We start from the raw sequence: 24,051 nt of genomic DNA, 5'->3' as shown, positions 1-24,051 counted from the left end.
AGCCCCTGGGGAAATTTTTGTTGTCTCTAACTCCCCAGTCCTGGGATCACAGATGCATGAGACAAAACCCTGTTCATTTGATGGATGCCCCCTCCCCCCCAAAAAAAAAACAGAGAAGGATATTGAGTCCTCTGGAACTGGCAGCTATGAGCCACCTACTATGTGTCCCCTGGAAACCAAACAGAGGTCACTCTGGAAGAGCAACAAGGGCTTTTAACCCCTAAGCCATCTCTATGACCCCTATACTCTCGCATTTACGAACTACTTCAGGTTCTGATGTCTTTGCACATGGAATCCCCACTCTTCCGTAAGTTATCCTTCAAAACTTTGGGAGTGAGGTAGACTAACCTCCTGACAGCCTTGCCTGCTCTTGCTCATCTGTGGGCTCCCTTATGTGTGTCCCTGCAACTTGCTGGCTTGTATGTCCATCTTCCTTGACAAAGGGAGCACTCCCTTAGGGACAGATGCTGGGTCTTGCTCGTCTGTGCATTGCTAATGCCTTGTGTGGTACCTTGGCAAGGCGAAGGAGCAGACACTGGAAGCGTGAGCAGCCAGTGGTGTGACTCTGTCACTCCCCCACGGAGAGGGGGTTTACTGCATCTTTTAACATAGTGCTGAAGCGCATCAGACCCTCACTATGAGTCAAGTTACTAGCTTTTCTGGGAACTTGAAAGACAGGCATTTTGTACTGGAGCTTGCTAAACTCAAGTTCTCCCAGGATATCATCAACCACAGAAAAGCAAAAACGAATGAGACATACATATGAACCAATGTTCTTTTCTTCCCCACACCTGTGTAAGCTGTGGTCCTCAGAAAACAATTACAGAGCTATTTCATAGAACAGTTATCTCCTAGGAATCTGAGTGCTCCAGAAATGGTACCACATCTGTCGGTGGATGTGGAGATAGGTTTGAGAACGGGAAGTTTCCATGAGATTCCTCTGCTCCTACAGAGGTTAAGAGCCACCCACTTTAACAATCTATGAGGATTAAATGTCTCCTGGTATTGTGCAGCAGGCACTGAGAAGCAGACAAGAAAGGGCAGAACCCTCCAAAGACATCTTCTCTACCACTTTTATACGCGGATACTTTAGATCTGAAAGCAAGAACAGGAAAAGAGAGGTCGCTCTCCTGTTTTGGTAGCCAGGAAACTGTACCTGGAGGACTTCTAACAACCAGACTAACATCCTGGTGGCTGCACTGTTATGCTGTGAACAACACTGCATTTGCACCAAGGCCTCATCCCCCATAGGCTGCCCCCAGCCACTAGCAAAAACAGGCCTATCCCCAGAGCTAATGCAGAATTCCTTTCAGCCGTTTGGAATTCTTCTCAGATGGTTCCTGGTCCGGAACATCCCCGTCAGTGCTCCTTCCATCACGGTCAAGCCAGTGTTCCTGTCTGGTGATCTCCGGGAGTTCACAGCTTCCCTTCAATTCTTCTCAAAAGCATCTCCTTTGAGATGCTCACAAGTCGTCCCTCTCAACTCCTGGCTCTCAGAGGACCAAAGCCAACAAAAAGGGGCCCTGATCCGCACCTCTAGCTCGTGTCAAAACAGCCACACCTGGGTTTCTCGAATTCACAAAGGAAGCAGAGAGTTCTAGAAGCGTGAGGACGGCCTCTTGACTCTTACGTAGGGGAAGACCCACCTTTGTCAGTCACCTCTACTGTCAAGTTGTACTGAGGGTTGTCTTGTTTCCTCAGGGAGCGTTTCCCCAGCTGAACCTTTCCCTCGTATTCTTGAATGAGAAAGAGTCCGTCTGAGGGAACTTTGGGGGTTTGGTCTACAAGTTTGTACTTCAGAATACTGTTGACAGTGTTGGCTTCATCCATGTCGCTGGCACTCAAGTACCCGATGCTGCTTCCTGCGGAGAGGAAAGGAGAGCCGCTCACTCCAGCTCTGTGAGATTAACGCAGCTTCCTAGAAAAGGCAGGGGACACTGGGGGTGTTTTTGTATTTGTTTTTCTTTCGTTTGCTTTGAGATAGGAGAGTGGATGCTCTCTCTCTCTCTCTCTCTCTCTCTCTCTGTCTCTCTCTCTCCCCTCTGTCTCTCTGTCTCTCTGTCTCTCTCTCTCTCTCCCCTCTGTCTCTCTCTCTCTCTCTCTCTCTCTCTCTCTCTCTCTCTCTCTCTCTCTCTCTCTCACACACACACACACACACACACATACACACACACACCTGCTATCCCACATGTCAAGGTCCTATGTTTTAGAATTTTTTTTTTTTTGGTTTTTCGAGACAGGGTTTCCATGTAGTTTCTAGAGCCTGTCCTGGAACTAGCTCTTGTAGACCAGGCTGGCCTCGAACTCAGAGATCCGCCTGCCTCTGCCTCCCGAGTGCTGGGATTAAAGGCGTGCGCCACCGCCGCCCGGCTTAGAATTATTTTGATTCCTCGCATTTTCTCATGGATGCTTTGTTGAACACTGCGCGGCGGATTAATTAGCCAATACTGGCAGAAAGTATCGTAGATTGAGAGGATCAACAAAAACCTGCTTTCTCCGAGTCCTAGAGGCTGGAAACCTGAAATCAAGTGTTGACAAGGCGGCTGCTCTCCCCCAAGCTGCTCTCCCTGGCTCTTTCTTCCTCCCTACGCATCTTCTCTCTGTACCTTGGCATCCAAATTCATCACAGGAACTCCAGCCAGATTAGATTCAGGCTGACCATTGGGTCCTCACCCTACGTGCCTGTGTGAACGTTGGCATACATGTACATACGTGTGGATGTGGAAGTCAGAGGGCAACCTTGGCATCTATCCTCAGAAGCTACCCACCTGTTTTTGTATTTGTTTTCCTTTCGTTTGCTTTGAGATAGGAGAGTGGATGCTCTCTCTCTCTCTCTCTCTCTCTCTCTCTCTCTCTCTCTCTCTCTCTCTCTCTCTCTCTCTCTTACACACACACACACACACACACACACACCTGCTATCCCACGTGCTAAGGTCCTATATTTTCCATGCCCAGGGGCTCCAGAGGTCAGTGGATGTGATTCCATGTCCCACCAGCCCTGGGAAAATTCTGATAGATTCTGGGGTCATCCAAATCCATACAGTGGGAACAGGAACTATGGGTTTTCTTACACACAGCAAGAATCCCACTTGAGGTTTATTTGAATTGAACGTTGTGTTTGAATTGGATTACAACCTTCCCTTACCTCAGTTTACCCCACTGGCTTGTGCAGACTCTTACAAGAGGTGGGTTTGAGAGAACAGAAGAGGGAAGTACTGTATCTGAGTGGTGCTGGGCACCCGCAGGGCCATGGCCTGGACTTAGGGACCGTCATGACTTTGTACTCATGGAGCAGCAGTTGCCTCTTTCCAAATGCCCCACAATTGAGAAAACTTTGTGGCAACATACATCCTCCCAGGGAAAGTATCCTGACCATTTTCCCTTGGTAAGCATGCGCGATGCTAAGAACGTGGTGCTGTTCTCTCCACAGGAAACTCCCAGCCGCCAGAGGCAGAGTGAGGGCCGTGGACATCACAGATGTCCCTTGGCGAGAGGTGGGTGGCTCTGGATGAACCAGAGTGAAAGGAGTACCCCACCTCTGAAGGACTGAAGCCAAGACAAGGGACAACCCAGGCTGATTCGGACACATACAACCCTGGAGGGCATCTAGGAATATCTTAAGGAGGGAGGGACTTCATGAGAAGCTCCAGTTCCTGGTCTCTGTCCCAGGGGGTAATCAGGAGTTACAGTTTGTACTGCAAAGACCTGGGAATACAAGTCCTGCAAGATACTGACAGTACATAGACACCAAAGAAGACACTGTAACCTAAAGAGAAATAAATCGGTGTTTTGTGTGTTAATGTTTCTACCTGTGTGTATCTTGATAGCTAAACTGAGTAGCAAGCCCTCAGGAAGGAGGTACATTGTCTATGCCCCTCACAAACTACACATAGGAAATGTATCCAGCTGGTTTCTAATAGACTTCCTTTTCCTTCCAAGACTCCATGCTGTACTTTTACAAAACAAATTCTTACTTCTCAAGAAACAGGTAGCATCCTGAGACCCTGTACGATTTATTTTACTAACAATGACTTCGCTGGTCTAAGAAAACTACACTGTCGTCTTCCCCCATGAGGCAGGCAGCCTCCAAATGGCCTTGACCCTCCTCATCTCCTGGATCTGTGCCCCGTGACTTCTGCCTTCCCGTCATGAGTGGAGCCTAGTGCCTGATCCTGATGAGACGAATGTGACTCAAGTGTTGGGACGTCACCTCCAAGTTCAGGTTAGAGAAACCCTGTGACTTCTACATTGCTGTTCTACCTTCCTCTCCCTCCTCCTTCCTGTCACCCTGAATATGAGGCCCCAACTGAACTGCAATCAGATGCATGCTCACAGACACCAATGCAATGAGTGTCTGCCATTTTAAACTGCTAAATTTGGGAACAATTTGTTAGGTGGCAAAAGATAACAATTATAACAAAAGTACATCCCCGTATGAAGAGATGTACAGGGTTTGCCACCTTTGCTCAGCACCGCAGACCATTCCTGTTTCATCAGAGCAATAGTCCCACAAGTACTCGTTGCTGATTTGTGTGACACCACTATACAATCATCACTGTGCCTTTATTCCTTACATCGACCCAAAATTTCCGAGCTATGATCCAACCCTTCCCATTGAAGCAAGAATTGCTCTAAATAAAACAAAGAAGACCTCCACAGGACACAGGGACAGTAACCTCTGTGTGACATCTAACCCCAGGAGGAAAAGAATGACCACAAGGGAGGAAAACCCACTAGGCCACCAGGAGAGCAGCTGCTGTGTCAAAGCTGTGGAGCAGCAAGAGCGGAAGAGTTCAGGACACTGGTAAGAATGTCCATCGCTAGACGCGTAGACCCCGCCCACGAGGAGAGCAAAGTTGCCAGTCTCACAAACCTAGAAAGCACACCATTCACACACAGCCTACTCAAGGGCTCAACTCCAAGAGGGAAACAGACAAAAATCCCAAATCCAGGAAAAGACAACGAACTCAGAAACCATTAACATTCTTACAGTGTTGTTCCTATACAAACTTAACACCGTCAGGAGAGATAGTTTTTTCAAATATAGAAAGATCAAAAGGACAAGCAAGACTGGGGTTTAACTTCACTTGCCAGCTTCCTCAGTTACCACTGTCTACGGGAGACTTGGGGTCAGGTTGAACCTGGTGTTACCTACTCATTGTAAGGTGTTGGCCTGGGGATATAATTGATCAAGTTCTTTAGCGAGTTGGATGAGGTTTTATCTTTTTTTACAGTGAGTTGTTTAGCAGTCAAAGGAGATAACCGAAGGGAAAACCTTGCAAGGGGGGCACTCCTGGGAATGCACACAGGATGTTGCTACACAGTGATCAAACTATGGGTGGTACTGAGGGTGACTGCCATTAAACAAGGGGGGGGGCGGGTAACAGCATTCATAAAAGTCCCAACTGGAGGACTGGAGATCCTGCTTATTCCAAACCAGTGTGCCTGCATGACTCTCCCAAGACCTTCAAAATCTGTGCTGCACTAGCCGTGAACAGTGGCCTGCAGCGTGCAGCTACCTGACGTTCCGAGGCTAGAAAGGGCTCACAGAAGCATTAAGGAGGACAGGCGCACAGCCTTGGACATGGACAGCTCTCATCTCTTACCCACTGGTTCATTCTCCTGGACTTCAAACACAGTCATAGCCGGACATATTGGTGGGTTGTCATTAATGTCGATAACTTTCACATGAACTTCCACGGGGTATGCAAGTGGTTTTCCACTCTCGTCCTTGGCAGTCGCATAGAAAACGTGCTGCAATACCAAGGTCAGAATTAAGACTCCTCCCCGTCCACTTTAATAGGAAGAAGAGATGATGCTTGGTTCACCCCCTCTGGCCTTACTGTCAATGAGAAATGGGGGTAGGGGTGCGGGGGATGGAATGGGCTGGGCTTGTGGGAAAGTTAGCCAATCTTTGAGAGCCCATTAACGTCTGGGATCTAGAGCACGGGTTTTCCAGTGCACAATTAACTTTGTCCTCAACTGTAAGCAGACTTAAGATTTGTCTCGTCCCCTGGGAGACTTTTCCCTCCTACTCACTGATTCCTTTTCCTCTCGGTCCAAGGGTTGAGTCACATAAATATTTCCCTCCTGGTCAATGGAGAATGGGAACTGCGGCAGCTTCTCCTTGTTGATTAAGGAATAATAAGCCCCCGGGTCATTCCACTGCACCTGTGTGGCCAACGTGCGCGGTGAGCAAAGAGGTGTACTGGTAAGCACACCAAGAAGGGATGCAAACAGCTTCTCGGTTCTCACTTCAGAACGCTCGCAACTCTGTCTGCATGTCAGTGATGTCTTAGGACAGCTGAGTTGAGCTTTTACAGTTCTTCAACCCAAACTAATTTTAAAAACAAGCAGACAAGGGAATTCTTCCCTCCGTGAAACAGTCCTTGCAAACACACAGAAGCATTGTGGGTTGTTTTCTTCTAGAACTCTGACTGGATGTACCATCCAGTTGTGAAGCAAAGAGTACTTCACAGCTGGAGTACTGGAAGACTAAACCGTGATGCATGCTGAGCTGCTGGAATCCACAATTAAGATGAGTTAAGACCAATAGAAGATGCCTTAGACCAGGGGTTCTCCACCTCCCTGGTGCTGTGACCCCTCAAAATGGTTCCCCGTGTTGTGGAGACCGCCAACCATAAAATTATTCCCGTTGTTACTTCAACACTGTAATTTTGCTATTGCTATAAATTGTGATGTAAACATCTGATAAGCGTGTGACCCCTGTGAAAAGGTCATTCACCCCCCAGAGGAGTCTCGACCCACAGGTTGAGAACCACTGTCTTAGACTCTTCGTTCATTTTGTGGAGACACGTGTATAAATGAGGTGCATCCCTGCAAATATTTAAGTCTGGAAAACTTCAGGCATAAAAATAACCGCTAATCCCCAGAGTTATTTTATAAACAACAAAATAAGTAGGTTTTTTTTGAGATAGGGTTTCTCTGAAGCTTTGGAACCTGTCCTGGAACTTGCTGTGTAGACCAGACTAGCCTCACTCACAGAGATCAGCCTGCCTCTGCCTCTCGAGTGCTGGGATTAAAGGCATGCACCACCACCGCCCGGCTAAAAACAAAAGTACTCTTACAGTAAGACCTGTTACCTAGACAGTGCCTGCTTCTCTGACTTTGTTACTGACAACACACACTGAGAGTTTCCCACATGCCACAGAGCCCACTACAAAGCAATCCTATTTCACACTACTTGATGTGAACAATAAAACAATAAAACACTACATCTCCTTCTAAAGTCTCCTTTCTGACTCTGTGTGTGTGTGTGTGTGTGTGTGTGTGTGTGTGTGTGTGTGTGTGTGTGTGTGTGTGTCTGCGTATTTCCTGCTGGTGATGATAAACTCCAGAGATGTAGGGCCTTGGCTACTTAATTTTCTTTGTAACTACATGATGTAAAACGTATCCAGTCAAACAACAAGAAGACAGTGAGGAAAGACCTGTGCACCACAAGGTGTGGATTGTAGTCAGCAGTCAGCTGGCGATGTCACCTGGACGCTACCTGGGTGATTTTGATGGGGTGTGGCTCCGTTGAGTTTTCGGTAATCTCCACCTGTTCCGGTGCTTTCCAGATGTTCTCCTTCACAGTGATGTCCACAGATGTGGTGTGACTGAAGGAATTCTCACTCTGGCCCCCCATGTCCTTCACGGAGACCACCAGGCTGTAGAAAGAGTTCTTAGCTGGATCCAGTTCCTGGGATCCTAAAGTAAGTAGGGGAGGAGACAAAGAAAGGCTGCATCTCCGAAGGTGTCAGGCCTTGCCCTGACTGAGATTCGCGAGGGACTGGCCTTGACTTACCTTCTTGGGTGAGCGATATTCCTCCAGTTTTGTTGTTGATCTGAAAGTACATGACATTGTTGACCAAGGGAAGCTGAATGGCAATTTGATAAAAAAGCTGGCCATTAAGAGTGTTTGGATCATCCAGGTCTGTGGCATTGACATACATGAAAGGCTTTCCTGGCAACAAAGCACACAGAGAAAAAGAGAATTAAAGCTTAAACCATCTGTATCTAATTTTGCCTCCTGAGATGCAGAGATGAGACGGGAGAAAGTGCTTGAGTCCCTAAGAGTGGCAGCATTAATCTTCATCTTTCTCCCTCTCCCTGCAGTAGGGTTTCCTCAAAGTATGGTCCAGAAGCCTCCAGGAGTCCCTGGGCATATTTCAAGATGTTTATGATGTTAGAAATCACATGTGAGAAAGACCCATTTAAGAACAAGATAATTTGATAGAGTTTAATGTAAAATAGAACAAAATAGATTATTAATGAGGGCTACTCATATATAAGAAACATCTACTTTTCAAGTTTCAGTATTAAATCAAAGACTGTCCACGATATCTGAAATTGTTATTAAAATAAATTTTTCCTAAAGTACAGCTCTGTATGAGGCTAATTTTTGTCACGTACGACTTCAACCAGAATAGCATATGGGAACAGCATGAATGTGGAAACACACCATTAACCCAATTGTTTTTATTCATCCAGACATTAAAGAAATTTGCAAAGATTCAAACAATGTCATTTTTTCTTACCAAATTATTTTTGTCTTGAAAAATACATTTTCTTTAAACTCTCTGTGTTCTTTTTAATTATTTAATAAACAAGTGTTTTGTTTCTAGGCAGTAAGTGCGGGCAGATGTCAGCCAGTGCTGCGCTGGACTCACCGTGTGACAGCGTAATTTTGAATTTTCAGAAATTTTTGAGCCAATTACTTTTAAATTTTTTATAAACTTGCTTATAAAATGGTGCAAATAAAAATATCATACACTAAAACTAACTAGACCCAAAGTCTATAAAACTCATTTATTGATAGCACCAATAATTTGAAAAAGGCCAGGGTAGAGGATTTGTACCATGAAGCCTTGCAAATACCACAAACCACTCTCCTCTCAGTCACCCCGGGAGAGGCAGCCACTAAACAGTGGACCAGGAAACCACGAGGTGTAACTCACGGGTTCAAAAGTTTGTGTGAGTTCCCCCCAACTTGTAGTTAACACAGAAGTCCTGAGCCACCAAATTTTGAAAATTACTTCTCTAGAAGATTTGATTCTTGGATAAAAGGGATGTCACTGTCTGGAAGATTCTGATGCAGCGAAGTTTTCGTGTGTGAGTCGTTGGTGTGCCCCCCAGGGACAAGGGACAGGGACAGCACGGCTATCCCTGGATGGTTACTCGTGGTACTGCAGACTGAGAAAAGGAGAAGGGTGAGGACACAAACGGTTAACTGACAGGAGTGGATGGAGATATCAGGAGGAGAGGGCCACAGCTGGGGGCAGCCATAAGGGAAAGAACCAACAGCAGCCCTGAGCATCCCACAGGCTGTGGGAGAGCAAGCTCGTCTTTCCGGACAATTCTCGGGTATTCTAGGGCTGTATGGCGTTTGAAAGTTGGCTAAAGAGGGATATTTTTGCGTCTCACAGTACGTTTGGCAAGCTCTGGAGACTCTTGAGGATTTACTTTGTTTTTTTATTATGTGGGGAGAGTGAGCATGTGTGCACAAATGTGGGTGCCCACCAAGGCCAGAAGGCACTGGGCCCCCTGAAGCTAGTTACAGGCGATTGTGAGACACCCAGCACGAGTGCTTGGAACTCAGAACAGGTCCTCTGAAGAGCAGCCAGGGCCCTCGCTGAGCCGTCTCTCCAGCCCTCCCACAGTCTTTTTTATTGTCACAGTGTAGAGTGGGGGGGGGGGGTGTTTCTGGCACCCTACAGTACACAAGCCTCAACAGGACCAAGGATGGGGACTCTGGTCCAGAGCAATAGGTACAATCACACAACACTCAGATCGCCACAAAATGGGCATAAGGCAGCAGGTTCTTGAGGAGGGATAGTGGCAACTGTCAGTCACACAACCCCACTCCTCAACCACACCCTTTCATCGGTCCGCAGACATAGCCAGGCTCCTGTCTATTACCTGGGCGAGAGTTCTGCCTCACTGAGCCTTCATATTTTGACTGGAGAAACGTGGGTCGGTTGTCATTGATGTCCTTGACTTCTATGGTGATGGGGACTGGGCCCTCCACTATGTTTCCTTGAGAATCCAGGGCTGCAAGCTGTTGTTGAAGAAAAGAAAACTGCCTTAGTGTCCCTGGGCTTCAGATCACGTCCCCAGAATCACTCCCGGGACCAATGGCCTGGTGACTGCAGAAGAGAAGAACCCACAAAAGCCCACAGTGTGTGTTGCTAAAATGGGGGTCCAATCGGTTCGGTCAGCCTAAGGATGGCAGCGGCTTCCCAGCCGCGATGGATCCCGGCCCCAGGCACATCCTGCTATAGATGATGGTGTGCCATGACTCCTCAGAGCTGGTTCAGGGGTCAGTATACAGAGCCGGAGCAGGTGACAGAGCACTGCCACCCCCAGCTATTCAGACAACCACTGGGAGGCTCTGGGGAAAGGAAAGGAAGGGCATTTCCAATAGGCCTCTGACTATCCATTCCTTTTGCATTCTAGGGCCCCAGTGGCTCTGCCCAGCATTGATGCTGTCTTAATTATGGGTGTGGATCCCGCACAATGGCCACAAGCCAAGCACCAGGGCACATCAGAGGCTTATCACTGGGGTTCAGCCCCGGGACCTGAATGAGTAAGGTCATCTGAGGACTTTGGCCATGTAAATTGAATTACTCTAGTCAAAAAGCCACGCCCCTCTGTAACTGGTTTTAAGCCAGGGTGGGAGGAAAGAAGGGAGAGTGGGAGGGTGTGAGGGAGGGAGGAAGGTCATACGAGGACTGCACAGTTTGCCACTAACTTCAGGAGGTGCTGGGGGGCTCCGGGAGCACAGGTGCTAAAGTTCCAGCGCGCTGGCCTCAGCTCACCTGGAGGTGATGAACAGCCCTGGTTTCTCTGTCCAGGGCTTTGGTGTAATACAGAAGTCCATCTTCTATCATAAAGATATCATCCGTCTCCCCTGTTAGCTCAAATTTCACAGCTGGACTGTTGGCCTTAAACTGAGAAAAAGAAAAACACCGGTTAGACCCTGAGGGAACAGATGTTCTCGAATCTGTAGAAAGTCGCCAGCTTCAGTATTTTATTTATACAGACACTGAATAAGAAGCCCCGGGCCCTTTGCAAGGGTGTATGCTGAAAGCTTGTTGCGTTCCCTATGTAACATAGCGTTCAGAACATATTCCTCCCAGGAAAGGATCCCACTATTCAACATAGCGCAGAAAGGTTGCCTTGCCATAAACTGTGGCTGAGGTGAAGATTCTTTTCACTGAGTATCTGAGAGCTGTGAAGTAACCAGCATCTAAAACCATCTCTGCTAATGTGGCCTTATTGCTGGAACAAGAGGATGTTATTTAGCTCTTTCCAAGTTGTGACCGAGACAGAGATGCAAGGTAAAGTTAAGGAAAACAATCCCGTCCTCCTGAATGTTTGTCTCAACAATCACATCCTCCTGAATGCTTGTCTCACGGTGACTTCTTATGAGAGGGAAAAACTGACCAGCTATCAGCCACTACTCATGAGGCAGTTGTAGCTCCTTTCAGGATGACAGCTAAAAAGCAGGAATTTTACATAAAACTAAGAATATATAAAAGTTGCTCGACTTCATTAATAATTTTAAGTATATCTCATAGGTATCAGACTATAAAGAAATACATATATTATTGATGGAGTGTAATTTATATAACCTCTCTAGAAATGACATGAGGCTCAAAATATATTCTTTGGTAGTAAACAATGCTATAAAAAGTTTGTCTTGGAATTTTTTTAACATGAATTATATACTTAGAGTATAAAGGGAACTATTTCCTACACTAGCAGAGTGTAGGAAATTCAGGCATCCACACAGTTGTGGATTCTTAAAGCAAAAGTCTCTCTGTGGACAAGAGACAGCACTGTCGCTGTGTGAACGCCAGGCTGTGGCTGCCACAGAGCCGAAATGTGCATGTCAGCGAACGAGAAAATAAATTTTAAAACACACAAGATGAACTGGTGTACAACCGAAGTGAAGTTGGGCCTTACATAGTTTATTAGACACTGAAGGTCAGCGGTAGTGTTTCCAGAGAAGTCTGACGTCAGAGGAAGAAGGACGGACACTGATGTCCCCCATAAAAGCAATGAAAACATTGGTAGGAAGCTGTAAACATCGACCGTCTGAGCATCAGGAATGAACAAAACCCTACTGGATGTCAATAAGCCCCACCGTGCTATTATTAACTCTTCTTTTCCCATTGACACCCTAAAAACCAGAAGTAGGCTTGGAGACCAAGAACTGCACCTGCACAGTGTGACAGAGGACAGAGGGGACAGGAGCTCCCAAAGCCACTGCCAGAGAGCCAGCATCATCCAGCCAGCTGCTGTCAGCGCTCGCTCACTACAACACCCCTGGACATCTATTGAAAAGAACCATCAGCAATGTGTGGGAATCGGAATTCACACTTGCCATCTCGACACTCGGGAGGCCGAGGCAGGAGGATTACTGCAAGTTTTAGACTAGCTTAGGATATTTAGTAGGCACCCAGCCAACCAAGGCCCCTGCCTTGAATAAATAAATTCCATGCTTAGCAGGAAAAAATGTAAGCGCTGAGGGGTAAAAGGAAAATGTTGTCTTTTAGTCATGGCACGGTTGTTGTACACAGGAATGGAGTTAAAATTCTACCGTGGGTGAGGGAAGGGTTAGTAGTGCCGTCCCTAGTTGAGGAAGTATTGGCGGTTGATGGCTGCCGTGAGGAGGGAAATCGTTATTCTTAGGAGAGGTCTGGCCCTCATAGGCTGTCTATGCCCCAGTGGATAACCTCACACTATGCACACATATAAGGGCATCACTAATTGGATTCAGGGGTTAAAAATAACATTAATAAAACAAACACTTAAAAAGAGGACCTGGAATCATCTGGGAGATATATTGGGGACGTCCTCGGAGGGGGACTGAATTGGGGAGTGGAGGAGAGAGAGTTGATTAAGATACATTGCAAATAAGAGAACATTGTACTTGCAAAATTTTCAAAGAAGAAATAAAAATATTTTTTTAAAAAAAATCATTTTAAAAACTGTCAGTCATAGCTGCTTTGAAGCTGAGGCAGGAACTATAGCTGAAGCCAGTGAGAAACTGATCAGAAGGAAACACTGGGGCACGCGCTGTCCACAGGAGAATGAGCTGTCCTTCCTTCTTGGAGGCTCACCCATTAGCAGAGGGGCCAGCATGGCCAGAACAGGCCTGAGAGGGCCCTAACCTCTCAATCTGGCTAACTGTTGAGACTCTGCACAAGTGGGAAATGAAGGGAAAGACAGAGCTGTAAATTGCCTGCCACTCTACTGAAGTTGTGTTCCAACACGCTCAAAGTGCCCGGTGGTACAGGCTGAGATTAATTGGTCCAATGCACCTAAAATCATCTCCGGCTGGTACTAAGTGAGCCCCAAGCTGAGCGGGGACTTCGGTGGCTAACTGTGACAATGTATACTGCTTTGCAGACTTAGTTCACAAAAGCCACTTAAGAAGTAGCAGTGAGGCTGGAGAGATGGCTCAGAGGTTAAGAGCATTGCTTGCTCTTCCAAAGGTCCTGAGTTCAATTCCCAGCAACCACATGGTGGCTCACAACCATCTGTAATGAGGTCTGGTGCCCTCTTCTGGTCTTCAGGCATACACACAGACAGAATATTGTATACATAATAAATAAATAATTTTTTTTAAAAAAAAAAAGAAGTAGCAGTGGCAGTACGCCCTGGGGAAGAAGAATGTAGGGTGTCCAGATTGCCACATCACATTATTGAAATTGTCTAGTTTTCAGCAAACGACTGTGTCCTACAGCTAAACAACTACTGCACATTGTAAATATAAAAATTGTTCCTGGGAAAAAAATTGTTCCTGGGGAAGCCGTGACGTTGAACTTACTAAACATCTTAAGTGACCTATTTTAGCTCTAGAGCCAAGGGAAGCCATCTCTAGAGGACTAGGAAAACCATTAAAACAATGTCTTACCAAATAGGGAATACAGACATAAGTCTGTTTTTTTTTAAAAAAAAAAAAAATAGGAATTCTGGACTTGAAGGAATAAAAATTTGAGGGAGATTTAAAGAATACTTGACTTAGTAGAAAAAAAATTTTAAAAAAATAGAGAACTTGAAATGGGTGATTATCTACCTTAATTTCAGAAAGAAAGCAACAATATCAACAGAAATGAATGCCTGGAAAGGCCAGCAGGGCACCACCAAGCAAGTGCACACAAGTGTGTAAGAGTCCCAAGTGGGGACGGTGAGTGAAAGGAGACCTGAGATTGTCTGAAGACAGAATTCCTGAACTCCCCAAGTGTGAAGAAGACACTCACAGGCACGTCTAAGGACCCAGTGAACTCTGGAAGGCTGAAACCAGTCCTGTGGTCCTAGATCGCCACAATCAAGTCTTTGAAAGACAAAGGATCTCGGAATCAGCAGGAAGAACTCAACAAATTGAGGGCGCGTGACACACGAGAACTTCTCAGTGAAATAAAGGCAGCGAAGTCCCACACTCCAAATGCTACAGGAAGATTGGTGAGCAAGGCTTCCGCTCCAATAAAAGAATTCTTCAAAGTGAGGGCGGAGTGAAGCCGTGAAATCAGACAAAACAGAGCTTAAGACATTTACTGTTACAGATCAAAGGGAGAGCTAGGCAGGGCGGCTGACACCTATCATCTCGGCACGGTGAAGCCAAGGCAAAAATGATTGCCATGAGCTTGCTAACCTGGGCTACATAGTGAGTTACGGATAGCCTGAGCTACAGAGTGAGATCCTGTTCAAAAGGAAAAACAATACGGGGCTAGTATACCAGAAAACTGTAGCTATTGCAAACATTTACATGCCTGATGGTGGTCCCTAAAATGCATCAGAGACTGAGCTCACAGAAATAGTGAGAATAACTAAAAGTCATCACCGACAATTTCAAGACTTCACTTTCAATAATGTATAGAACAAACAAGAATCAACAAGGAAATACAGCCTCAAATAACACCGCAGACAGACAGCCTTGAAGCTCACAGACGCCAGCAGAGTACTCCATCCGACAAAAGCAAACCGTACAGAATATTCTCCAGGGTAAATCCTATGCCAGGTGATACAATCTTGGAAAATGTCAAAGGATACAAGTCATACAAAAAAATTTTCACCTACACAATGGAATGAAAGTCAGAGTCTAATGAGAGACAGGAAGGGTGTGGATGGATGGGAGAGGAGGTGGGAGGCACTTGGAAGAGTAGAGAGAGGATATATTATCTGCGGGGGGGGAAATCTACTTTTAATAAAAGGAAAAATGTCAACCCTGAAATTTGATGTTCCCCAAAAAGATGGAAAACTTGTTCTCATAAAAAGTTGCACACGAGTGATTGTCCTTGCAGCTGTAAGCAAGATCCACCCAAATGTCCATCAGCTGTTATGTGAATATTCAAAATGTGGTATAGCCATGCAATCTTCAGCCATTCAAGAGTGAAGCTCAGACACATGCTAAAACTTGAATAAACATTGAAAACATTATGGTATGTAGAGAAGCCATGCACAGAGGACCATGTGTAGTATGGTTTCATTTAGAAGAAAAGCCCCAACTAGGCGAATCTCTAGAAACTGGAAACTAATTCATGATTTCAGGAGCTGAGGCAGGGGAGGGCTGGAGAAGAATTGTTCGTGGCACAAGGTTTTTCCTGGCTCTGGTGAAATGTCCTGAAATTTGATGGTGTGATGGTAGTGCAGTTTCATGACTGCAAACCACTGAATAATAATTTTACTTTTAATTTTATTATTTGTGTGTCTAAGGGTGCAGCAACATGCCTGCGTGGGTCAGAGAACAGCTTTATGGAGTTGATTCTCTCTTTCCACCTCTGTGTGGGTTCCATCACTAGGCCGGCCCCACATCATCTACACACTCACACACAAATAAATATCAAAAAAAAAAAAAATAGGAAAACCACCTCTTGATAGTACTGCATGGGAATGGAGTTTCAGCGGATGGATTTGGAGAAGCATCAGCATTTTTGCACGTCCTTAAGCAGGGCCCTGTTGCTCCTCGCTGGACTACTGGTCACCCAAGACCCTTCACTCTTTCCCTTCAGTCTGTGCTCATCAGGATCACAGACTTAGCTTGTGCCATCACAAATATATGTAGGGAACACCTTTCCAACGAGCACAGGATGGCGGGCCAATCTAATCTACGCTGAGTCGGCAGCTAGCAGACTTCGTGTCCCCCAGCTTCCACCCTCAGCTCTGGGCTGCCTGTCTCCTTCTTGCTCAACAAACATCTCTGCCATCTGAACGCTGCTGACCCAGTGACCGCTCCCTTCTATACCTTCTGACTCCAGCACTCAGTACAGAGATGCTGAAACCATCCTGGTCACCCGCTACCATCTTCCTTGAAAATCAATTCTGCAAATGGTATTTGAGCTGATACATATTACATATAGTAATTGATTCAATGTATGTGAATGTGTGTGTATATATATATATATATATATGTCAAATATATATACATATATATATACTTGTGCATGACAAATATTTGTGTTGTTTGTCAACTTCAAAGCTAAGCTCATCACTTTCTTCTACTGCCCTTTGACCTCCAGCCTCTCATCAGACTCTCCCACGCATTTCAGTTCCTCTGCTGACCACGAAGCTCACCAGGGTAGGAGCTCATTGGTGCTCCTGTCGTGTGGAAAAGGGCTTTGTGTACAATAGACGTTCTGCTTACGCTTAATTTTAAAAATGAACAAAATGCCTAGTGGTGTGCACATGTCTTATCAGATCGCACTGCATGTGAAGAAGATGAGTAGAGAATGTTAGGGGACCCTAACCTGTGCTCCCTTCCCTGGCAGGGTAGAAGATGAGGAAGCCTTGTGCTGGAGACCCCTGCCTTCTCCCTGACTCTGTCCAGCTTGCAGCCAGAGGAGGGATTTTTCTGACAAGAGACTTAACTCAAACCCATTTGTGATGTGTGGGATACCGATGAATTGTCATATGCTATTTAAGCTTGCTGAACACGGACTCTGGGAGCAAGGAGGGTTCCTGTCCCAGATTCCAGCATGTTTATGTCAAGTGTCCTCTAAGATCTGTCAGAAATGAGCTGGCCTCTTGACTCTGTGACAAGGAGGCAGAAGGAGAGCAGAACAGCACAAGAAACTGTGTCCTGGAGGACAGTTAAGAGCCAAGCTGTTCCCACGCAAGGTCACTACTGTTTGTCCCACGTTATAAAGATGCTTGCACGGGGAGAGAAGACAGAGCCATCTGTAGAGAGAACACTCTGCCTAGACCTTCTGATGCGCTTCCAGGGTGTTTCAGTGTCCTGAGGAGCCGTGGTTCCTCGCTCAGCTTTCAGTTCAATCCTGTGTGGTATATGTGTGTGTATATGCATGTGTATATGGTTTTGTGTACATGTACTCATGTGTGTGTGTGTGTGTGTGTGTGTGTGTGTTAAGAGTTCAACATGAGGAGTCTCTCTTACTATTCACATTATCTCAATGATGCATGTTGTATGTGGTACACGTACATGAGTGTGTATGTATGTGCACAGTGTACATGCCCCTGCACATACACAAGAAAGCTAGGGCAGAACATTGGGTGCCTTTGCCTACTGCTCTCTGCTTTGCTGCCTTGGGACAGTCTCTCACTGATCCAGAACTTGCTGTTTGGAGCAGGCTGGCCAGTCAGTGAAATCTCAGGATCTGCCCCCCTTCCCTCAATGCTGGGGTTACAAGCACATGTGGCCATGTCCAGCTTTTTATGTGGGTGCTAGGAATTCAAACCCAGGTCTTCGTGCTTGCAGAACAAGTGCCCTTACCCCTAAACCCATCTTCCTATGCCCTCTACACTCTATTTTTCAAGACAGAGTCTCTCTCTGAACCTAGAGCTCACAGACTTGGCAAGACTAGCTGGGCCGGCAAACTCCAAGGACTGTCCCAGCTGTCTCTCCGGTGATGGCGTTATATATGCTCCATCTGGCTTTGTATATGTGTGGGTGCTGAGGATCCAAACTCAGGTCCTCACGCTTCTGTGGCAAGCGCTGTTTTATGAACTGAGCCGTCTCCCTGGCCCCTGCTGCTTTCCATGGGAACCTAATCACCTCTCAGGACTATGGCTTGAATATGAATCACCTGCCCCAAAGGCTCATGTGCCGAAGGCCTGGTCCCCAGCTCGGGATGCTGATTGTAAGGGTGTGAACATCATTAGCAGACTAAGTCATTAATGAGCTCATTTGGGGAAGTAGGGACTCAGAGGAATGGGTCACTGGGAGGCGACCCCTAGAGTACACAGGTCATCGCTGGGCCCTTCCTGCTGCCTCTGCTTCCCTCCCCTACAGGCCAAGCAGTTTTTCTCCACCTTGCTCTACCTTGCCACTGGTCCAGAAAATGGAGCCAAGTGACCAGGGATTGAAACCTTGAGTCAAAATCTGTTCTCCCCTGAGCCATTTGCCCTCCACCCTCAGTAGCTGGTCACTATTGTTACTCAAACGTGAAATGCTACCCACCGGCTCATGTGTCAAATCCATGATTGTGAGGACCGTAGGGGAATTCCAGGAGGTAGAGGCCAGTGGAGGAAGGGCATCACTGGCTTTGAGGTTTTATAGCCTGATCCCACTTCCTGATTTCTCTGCTTGCAGAGTGATGCGCTGTGACTATCTCAGTCCTCCTCCACGTCTTCCCTACCATGATCTGATCACTATGTCCTCTCCCGCACCGTGAGCCCGAACACACCCTCGCTGCCTGCATTGCCAGGGCATTTGTCACAACAGAAACTGAAATGAAAAGTTCCACTGCGCAGAAAAGATGACTAACACGTCCAGCATGCCTCGGGCAACCCACAGGCCAGGACATCAGCCTGCGGGCAGAAGAGGTGGACGGGGGACACACCAGGCTATGGGCGCACAGTGACGACCGGCCTTCAGACATCTCATGGGCCAGGCTCCTATTGGTCAAAAGGCCAGCACCGCCCCCAAATCAGTGCCTTTTCCACTCAGGGCGGAGGTAGAACCCACAATGCCAACTCCGTGTGATAGGAGCAGGAGAACTGGCCGCAGGTACAACTACGGAAGCCTGTGTGAGGGTGCCGGATCCAACTCACGGGTCGCTGTACCCACCCACCCCTGCAACTCAGCTCCCTGAGTCACCGCTGATAAGCGCCGCCAGCCTCCATGTTACTCCCCGATGTTCCGGAGAGCTGGGAACAAAGGTCCACTGTGGGCAGGAAAAACCGAGTTGGCAAAGATCAAACGCAGCTTTACCTGGAAGATGATTTGGCTTGGTTCTTGGCCTTCAAAAATAGAGAAGGTCATGGGCTTCAGGGGACCGCTGAACTTCCCCTCTTGGCCACGGCCGCCCGCCTGTTAGTAAAGAAAGAGAAAATGAGCGCTTACTGCGAGCACTGCGAGCGTATGGGGGTCACTTAGGGTTCCATTAAGGGACTCTCCTACCCTGTCACGGTAGTCTGCAATGAACTTAGCGTTTTCACATTTAACCAGGAGAGCTGCCATCCCATGGGGAAGAATCTCAACTCCCATATTACCAAGGAGACTTCCAAGAATGAAGCCCAGAGTGGAGCATGGGTGTGAGAAGCACAGACTTAGTGCTTTGACCTAACTTAACAAGTCTGGCCTCCCAGGAGCCACTCCCATGCCTCCGCCAGCTTTTTGGAACACTTCCCACCATGTCTAATATTCTCTGACAACATTTGTGCACAGTCCCAGCATCCTGAATGGTATTTATAGTCATTTCAATGACAGTTGAATTTAAAGGGGGAGGGGTATGTAGATAGTTTACATAATGGTTACTTGGCACAGGGTCGCATGGCAAATTCTAGTCAAACAGGAATTACGGTGTTAAGAAAAGCTTAAAGTGAGCTCATAATTGACCAGCACTTTACGTTCATTTAAAAATAATAAAATCAAAAAGTGTTTACTTCAAACAGTGGTCCCTCATGGTTCTAAAGTCCAAAGACCTTAGGAATCTTAGCAGCCTTCAGAGTCACTGGAAAGCAGGCCAGGAGGTTGAGGAGGTTGAGGAGTCTACCGTTGCTCAGCTAGTATTGGCGGGAGTCTCTGCTAAGTGCTTTAACCCTGGCCATGACCCGACCCACTGAGGAAGGGTGGTGCAGAGCCCTGTTGAGACTAGGCATGGAAAAGTTGTGTGCCCACAGAGGAACTAGAAGCTGGATTTGAACCTACAACTCTAGAACCGGCCTTCTCAACCCATAGGCATTATTGCCCATCAGGGGGTGAAAGGGTGTTGGGAGAGAAGTTAGCTATGGCAGGAGGGGCCTCAAGGTGTGATTCCCACCATTCCAAACCCTAGAGCATCTTCCACGGCCAAAGGGACAGCACCAAGGTCCCTTACTACAGCTCCTGAAGGGACATGGGGCAGAGTAGAGTGGGTGGAGAGACAGTCTTACACCCAAGACCAGATTTCAGGGTCCTATCTGGGCTGCTGGCATCTCCTCCTTCCTAGGTGCTCTCTTGGCCTCCTTGGTGTGATGAGCTGAGCTGGGTTAAGTTAGAGTCAGGCACATTCATTTGCAGTTTTTAAGTGAAGACCGTTAGTTTCCCTTCTTCAGGGAGGACAAGCGGTTGCTTGCCACCAAGCTACTTCCTCCTGGGAATAACCCAGTCAGCGCCCAAGGGACAGGGGGGTGGGGGGGGGACCCTGAACTGCATCTCAGCCACCAGATCTTGACTAGTTGACACTGCTGGTCTGATTTTAAAAAGACAAATGAAAGCAAGGGCCTTAAATTTTGCTCCTCTCTCCCCTCACTGTGGCAGCTTCTCCGACAAGCTGCCCTTAGCCACCGCCAGTCTCTCTGCTGTCTCCCCGCACAGAGGGAGGAAAGTCAAGCATTTCCTCCCAGGCTCCCTTGCAGATGGAAGCTGAGCCCCATACTTCCTGTTCCTGACAGGAATGGGGAGGTGGGGAGAGAGATGAAAAGGCTAGGTGTTCATTTCCTCGTGGGAAAGACAGATATGGCTGTCATTTTTGCCCTGCTCTGTGATCCTCTGAGAGGCAATTGGCTCTGGATCTGCTCCTGGAGCAGTCTCCTGAGCTGTGAGGAGACAAACCAGCTAAACCGATAGAGGCCCAAAGAGAAAGGCATCCCGCCTCTGATACACCAGGTATGGTTGGCCCTGCCCTGAATGTACCACTTGGACCTCCTTTTATTTAATCCCAATTTCCTGTTATTTGCAGCTAAAAGCATCTTTAACTTCCACAATAATTTTCTAGATTTTTCAGCCGCCTCCTCCTCTCTGAGCTTTCGGAACCTTTCCCTCCTTCTCAGGTCTCCTCCAGCCCCATTACTAGGGAAGGTGAAGCAGGCAGGAGGACAGGGCACAGCTGTCCACTGTCACCTCGGTGGGTCTAAGACAAGGGCAGCATTTTGTTCTGCGGCTCTCCCAGCAAGCTCCAAGGCTCCACTCAGACCACCCAGCAAGCAATCAGCCTTGCAATTACCCACAGCAGTGGAAACTTCATTAGCCCACAGAGCTCACAGACAAGGCTCCGTTTCCCACATACGGACCAGCTAGCACTGCAGGGAAGGAGAGGCAGGTCCAGGGTTCAAAGTCGCATCCTCGTATCGGAGCAGCAAATCTGCCTCCCTTCCCATTAATACGACTATTGGGGCCATAAAGATTTCAAAATGAATGTGTACATTATGAGTCACCAAACCATACCGCCAGAGCTGAGATGGACGGCCTGGTGGAAGCGGCAAAAACACAAGACAGTTTCCATCCCGAAGGAGAAATGCAAGTCACCTCAGACACCAGCAAAGTATTACCATCGAGTGTCATGCTCTCTCCGACCTCAATGCTGCTTCCTAATTCGTAACCATGTGATTCATTTCCAGCTCAGCTCCCAACTCTGCGTTAGGTGCTGAGGCTGCAAAGGCAGCTAAAATGACCTCCTTCATCAGGAAGGTCAGGGTCCATGTGCCTGTAAGTGCTTGACGTTGAAATGTCATGATACTAATGGCTGGTACCTATTCAGTGCTTAGGCCTCTCTGTTCTTTGATCCAAACGCTGAGATTAAACCCATTCCAAAGGACAGAAAACTGAGGTTTAATGCCCAAAGTGACTCAGACAGTTTCTTATCGTGGACAAATGGCAGCCACAAATTTGAAGCTGGCTCATATTTTACTGTCCCCCTATGATGATATGGGTAGAAAAGAATGTTAGAAAAGCTACGAAGAACAGGGTCAGACAACGGGGTTTGGTATGATCATGAGACTTCTCCTAGGGACTGAGCAGCTGTCCCCACCTCAACCTTGAAGGAGGTCCTGGAAAGCTTTTGTGGTTCTATTTCACAATGTAAAAAAACTAGGCATGGGGGAGTGATGGAAAGACATATGTGCAAGTGCTAAAATGTGCACGTGCATATGCATAACGTATGTGAGTGAAACCATTAAACATGCAAACTATACAGGCCATAGGAGGCATTAAAATTTGAAGTCTTAAAATTTGATTTATTGGTTTGAGGTGCCAGAAAAAAAAGGAAGCAAGATTTTAGGTGTAGCAATCTAAAACTTCCTTTTATGGGAGGAAAAAAAAGCAAAAATGCTCCTAAAATCGTGGCTCATAAGACAGTGAAACTTTGGACAGCCTTCTGCATCTCAGGGGTGCAGAAGTAAAGCAGTAAAGCAGGGGCTGTGTCTCCCCAAGCTCAATGATTGGGGCCTGGCTTCCTTTCAGTTACACGCCCAAAGCCTGTCAGACAACAACAACAGCACAGGACATGACTAAAAACAGGCTTAACTAGGAACCTCTGAGCCACTTATAAAAATAAAAATACAGAGCATAGAAACATAAAAACAGGGGAAACAATCATTTTTTGATGTGTTTCTGTGACTCGTTTTCATGGTTGTTTAAAGATTGGGTGACAGACTGATAGACACACGGCTGCCATTCTTCTCTGCAGCCAGAGGCGACAGGTGAAGGGTGTGTCAGGTTTAAACTCGGGGCCGTAGCTCAGTGATGCTTGTCTGTGTACTAGGGCCTGGGTTTGGGCCTCAGTATCATAAAAATAAACCAATAAAGCCACAAACATTGAGCTAAGCCATGCCCATGACAGGGTTTATTGGCTTCTAAGAAGTGAGGATATCATGTCCCCACCAGTGATGGGCAGCCACGGGGCTTGTGGACCCTTTCTTAGATACAGCCCGTGAGAACATATCGCACCCATTCTACACGACGACTTAATTTTGATAGGCCACCTTTAAAAAGAACAGGGATGACTGTTCTTTACATGGTGTGGAGCAGAAGGAAGTCAGAAAATGTCCTACAAACTCCCTTTGCGCTTACCAAATAAAGTGTGAGAAGACACAGGAAGTGGCGCCAGGCGGAGGCCATCTTGCTATCTTCCCTTGGACTCCTGGGAGGGAAGCAGAGATGAAGGACGTTAGCTACCAGACTGTCAAATCATATCTTTCCAACACTCAGGATCTTCGGAGGATATCCTGTCACCAACCTAGCAAAAGAGGATCCTGAGAGGCCAGCTCTCCACCATGTGGAATGACCACTCTTCCAGAAACTTCTCTAGCCCTGTCCAAAGCAATACACCAGCCAATGTCCCCAGATGGGCTCTGTGATTTCATTTCTGTAATTGCCTTTCTTCACGGAAGAGTCTTAAATCATAGGCATAACATATTTCTTTCACCCATTTTTGCTCAGCGTTTTGTTTTATGATTTTTATTTGTTCCCCAAAATGAGATATGCTGCAGCCGATGCCAGGAGAGCGAGGTCAGAGAATTTACACGGTTCAAAGCTGCAAATGCATTAGATTCCTCAAGCGCAGGGAAGCCAAGGCTGTCTACAACTCTCGGGACCTCGCCAGCCGCCTCCTGGGTCTTCTGACTATTAGTGCAGCCTGTGCTCTTCAGTGTTCCTAAAAGACCCGTGCTCTTTTCCCACCCCTCCTTAAAGCTCACACTGCATGGTTTTCTACGTTGACTATGTATTACTAATATCAATTGCATAGAAAAATGATTAAAACTTTATGGCCTTAAGAGGAACATGCTATCCCATTTTAGCCTCACCAGAGCCCTGGGAGACAAAAACAACATATGTCATCACCTTCAGACCTCCTGGTTGAAAAGCCCTTCGAGCCAGCCCGG

At 47.0% G+C, this 24,051-nt stretch overlaps 1 protein-coding gene across 1 annotated transcript in view; it reads right to left on the bottom strand.

Moving 5' to 3' along the window:
- Cdh17 (cadherin 17) overlaps positions 1-24,051 on the bottom strand; it is a 58,717-nt gene that overhangs the window by 24,930 nt on the left and 9,736 nt on the right. The window contains exons 2-10 of the mRNA XM_038347954.1: positions 23,240-23,309; positions 19,181-19,279; positions 10,821-10,952; positions 9,922-10,060; positions 7,808-7,966; positions 7,511-7,710; positions 6,040-6,171; positions 5,607-5,754; positions 1,647-1,862 (exon numbers count right to left, since the gene is read on the bottom strand). Coding sequence (XP_038203882.1) covers positions 1,647-1,862; positions 5,607-5,754; positions 6,040-6,171; positions 7,511-7,710; positions 7,808-7,966; positions 9,922-10,060; positions 10,821-10,952; positions 19,181-19,279; positions 23,240-23,287 — 1,273 coding nt within the window. The 5' untranslated portion in view covers positions 23,288-23,309. The remainder of the gene's footprint in view (positions 1-1,646; positions 1,863-5,606; positions 5,755-6,039; positions 6,172-7,510; positions 7,711-7,807; positions 7,967-9,921; positions 10,061-10,820; positions 10,953-19,180; positions 19,280-23,239; positions 23,310-24,051) is intronic.

Source organism: Arvicola amphibius, chromosome 11 (genome assembly GCF_903992535.2).
Source record: "Arvicola amphibius chromosome 11, mArvAmp1.2, whole genome shotgun sequence".
Lineage (NCBI taxonomy): Eukaryota > Metazoa > Chordata > Mammalia > Rodentia > Cricetidae > Arvicola > Arvicola amphibius.
The sequence above is the reverse complement of the archived record's forward strand: the minus strand, read 5'-3'. Positions and strand labels throughout refer to the sequence as shown.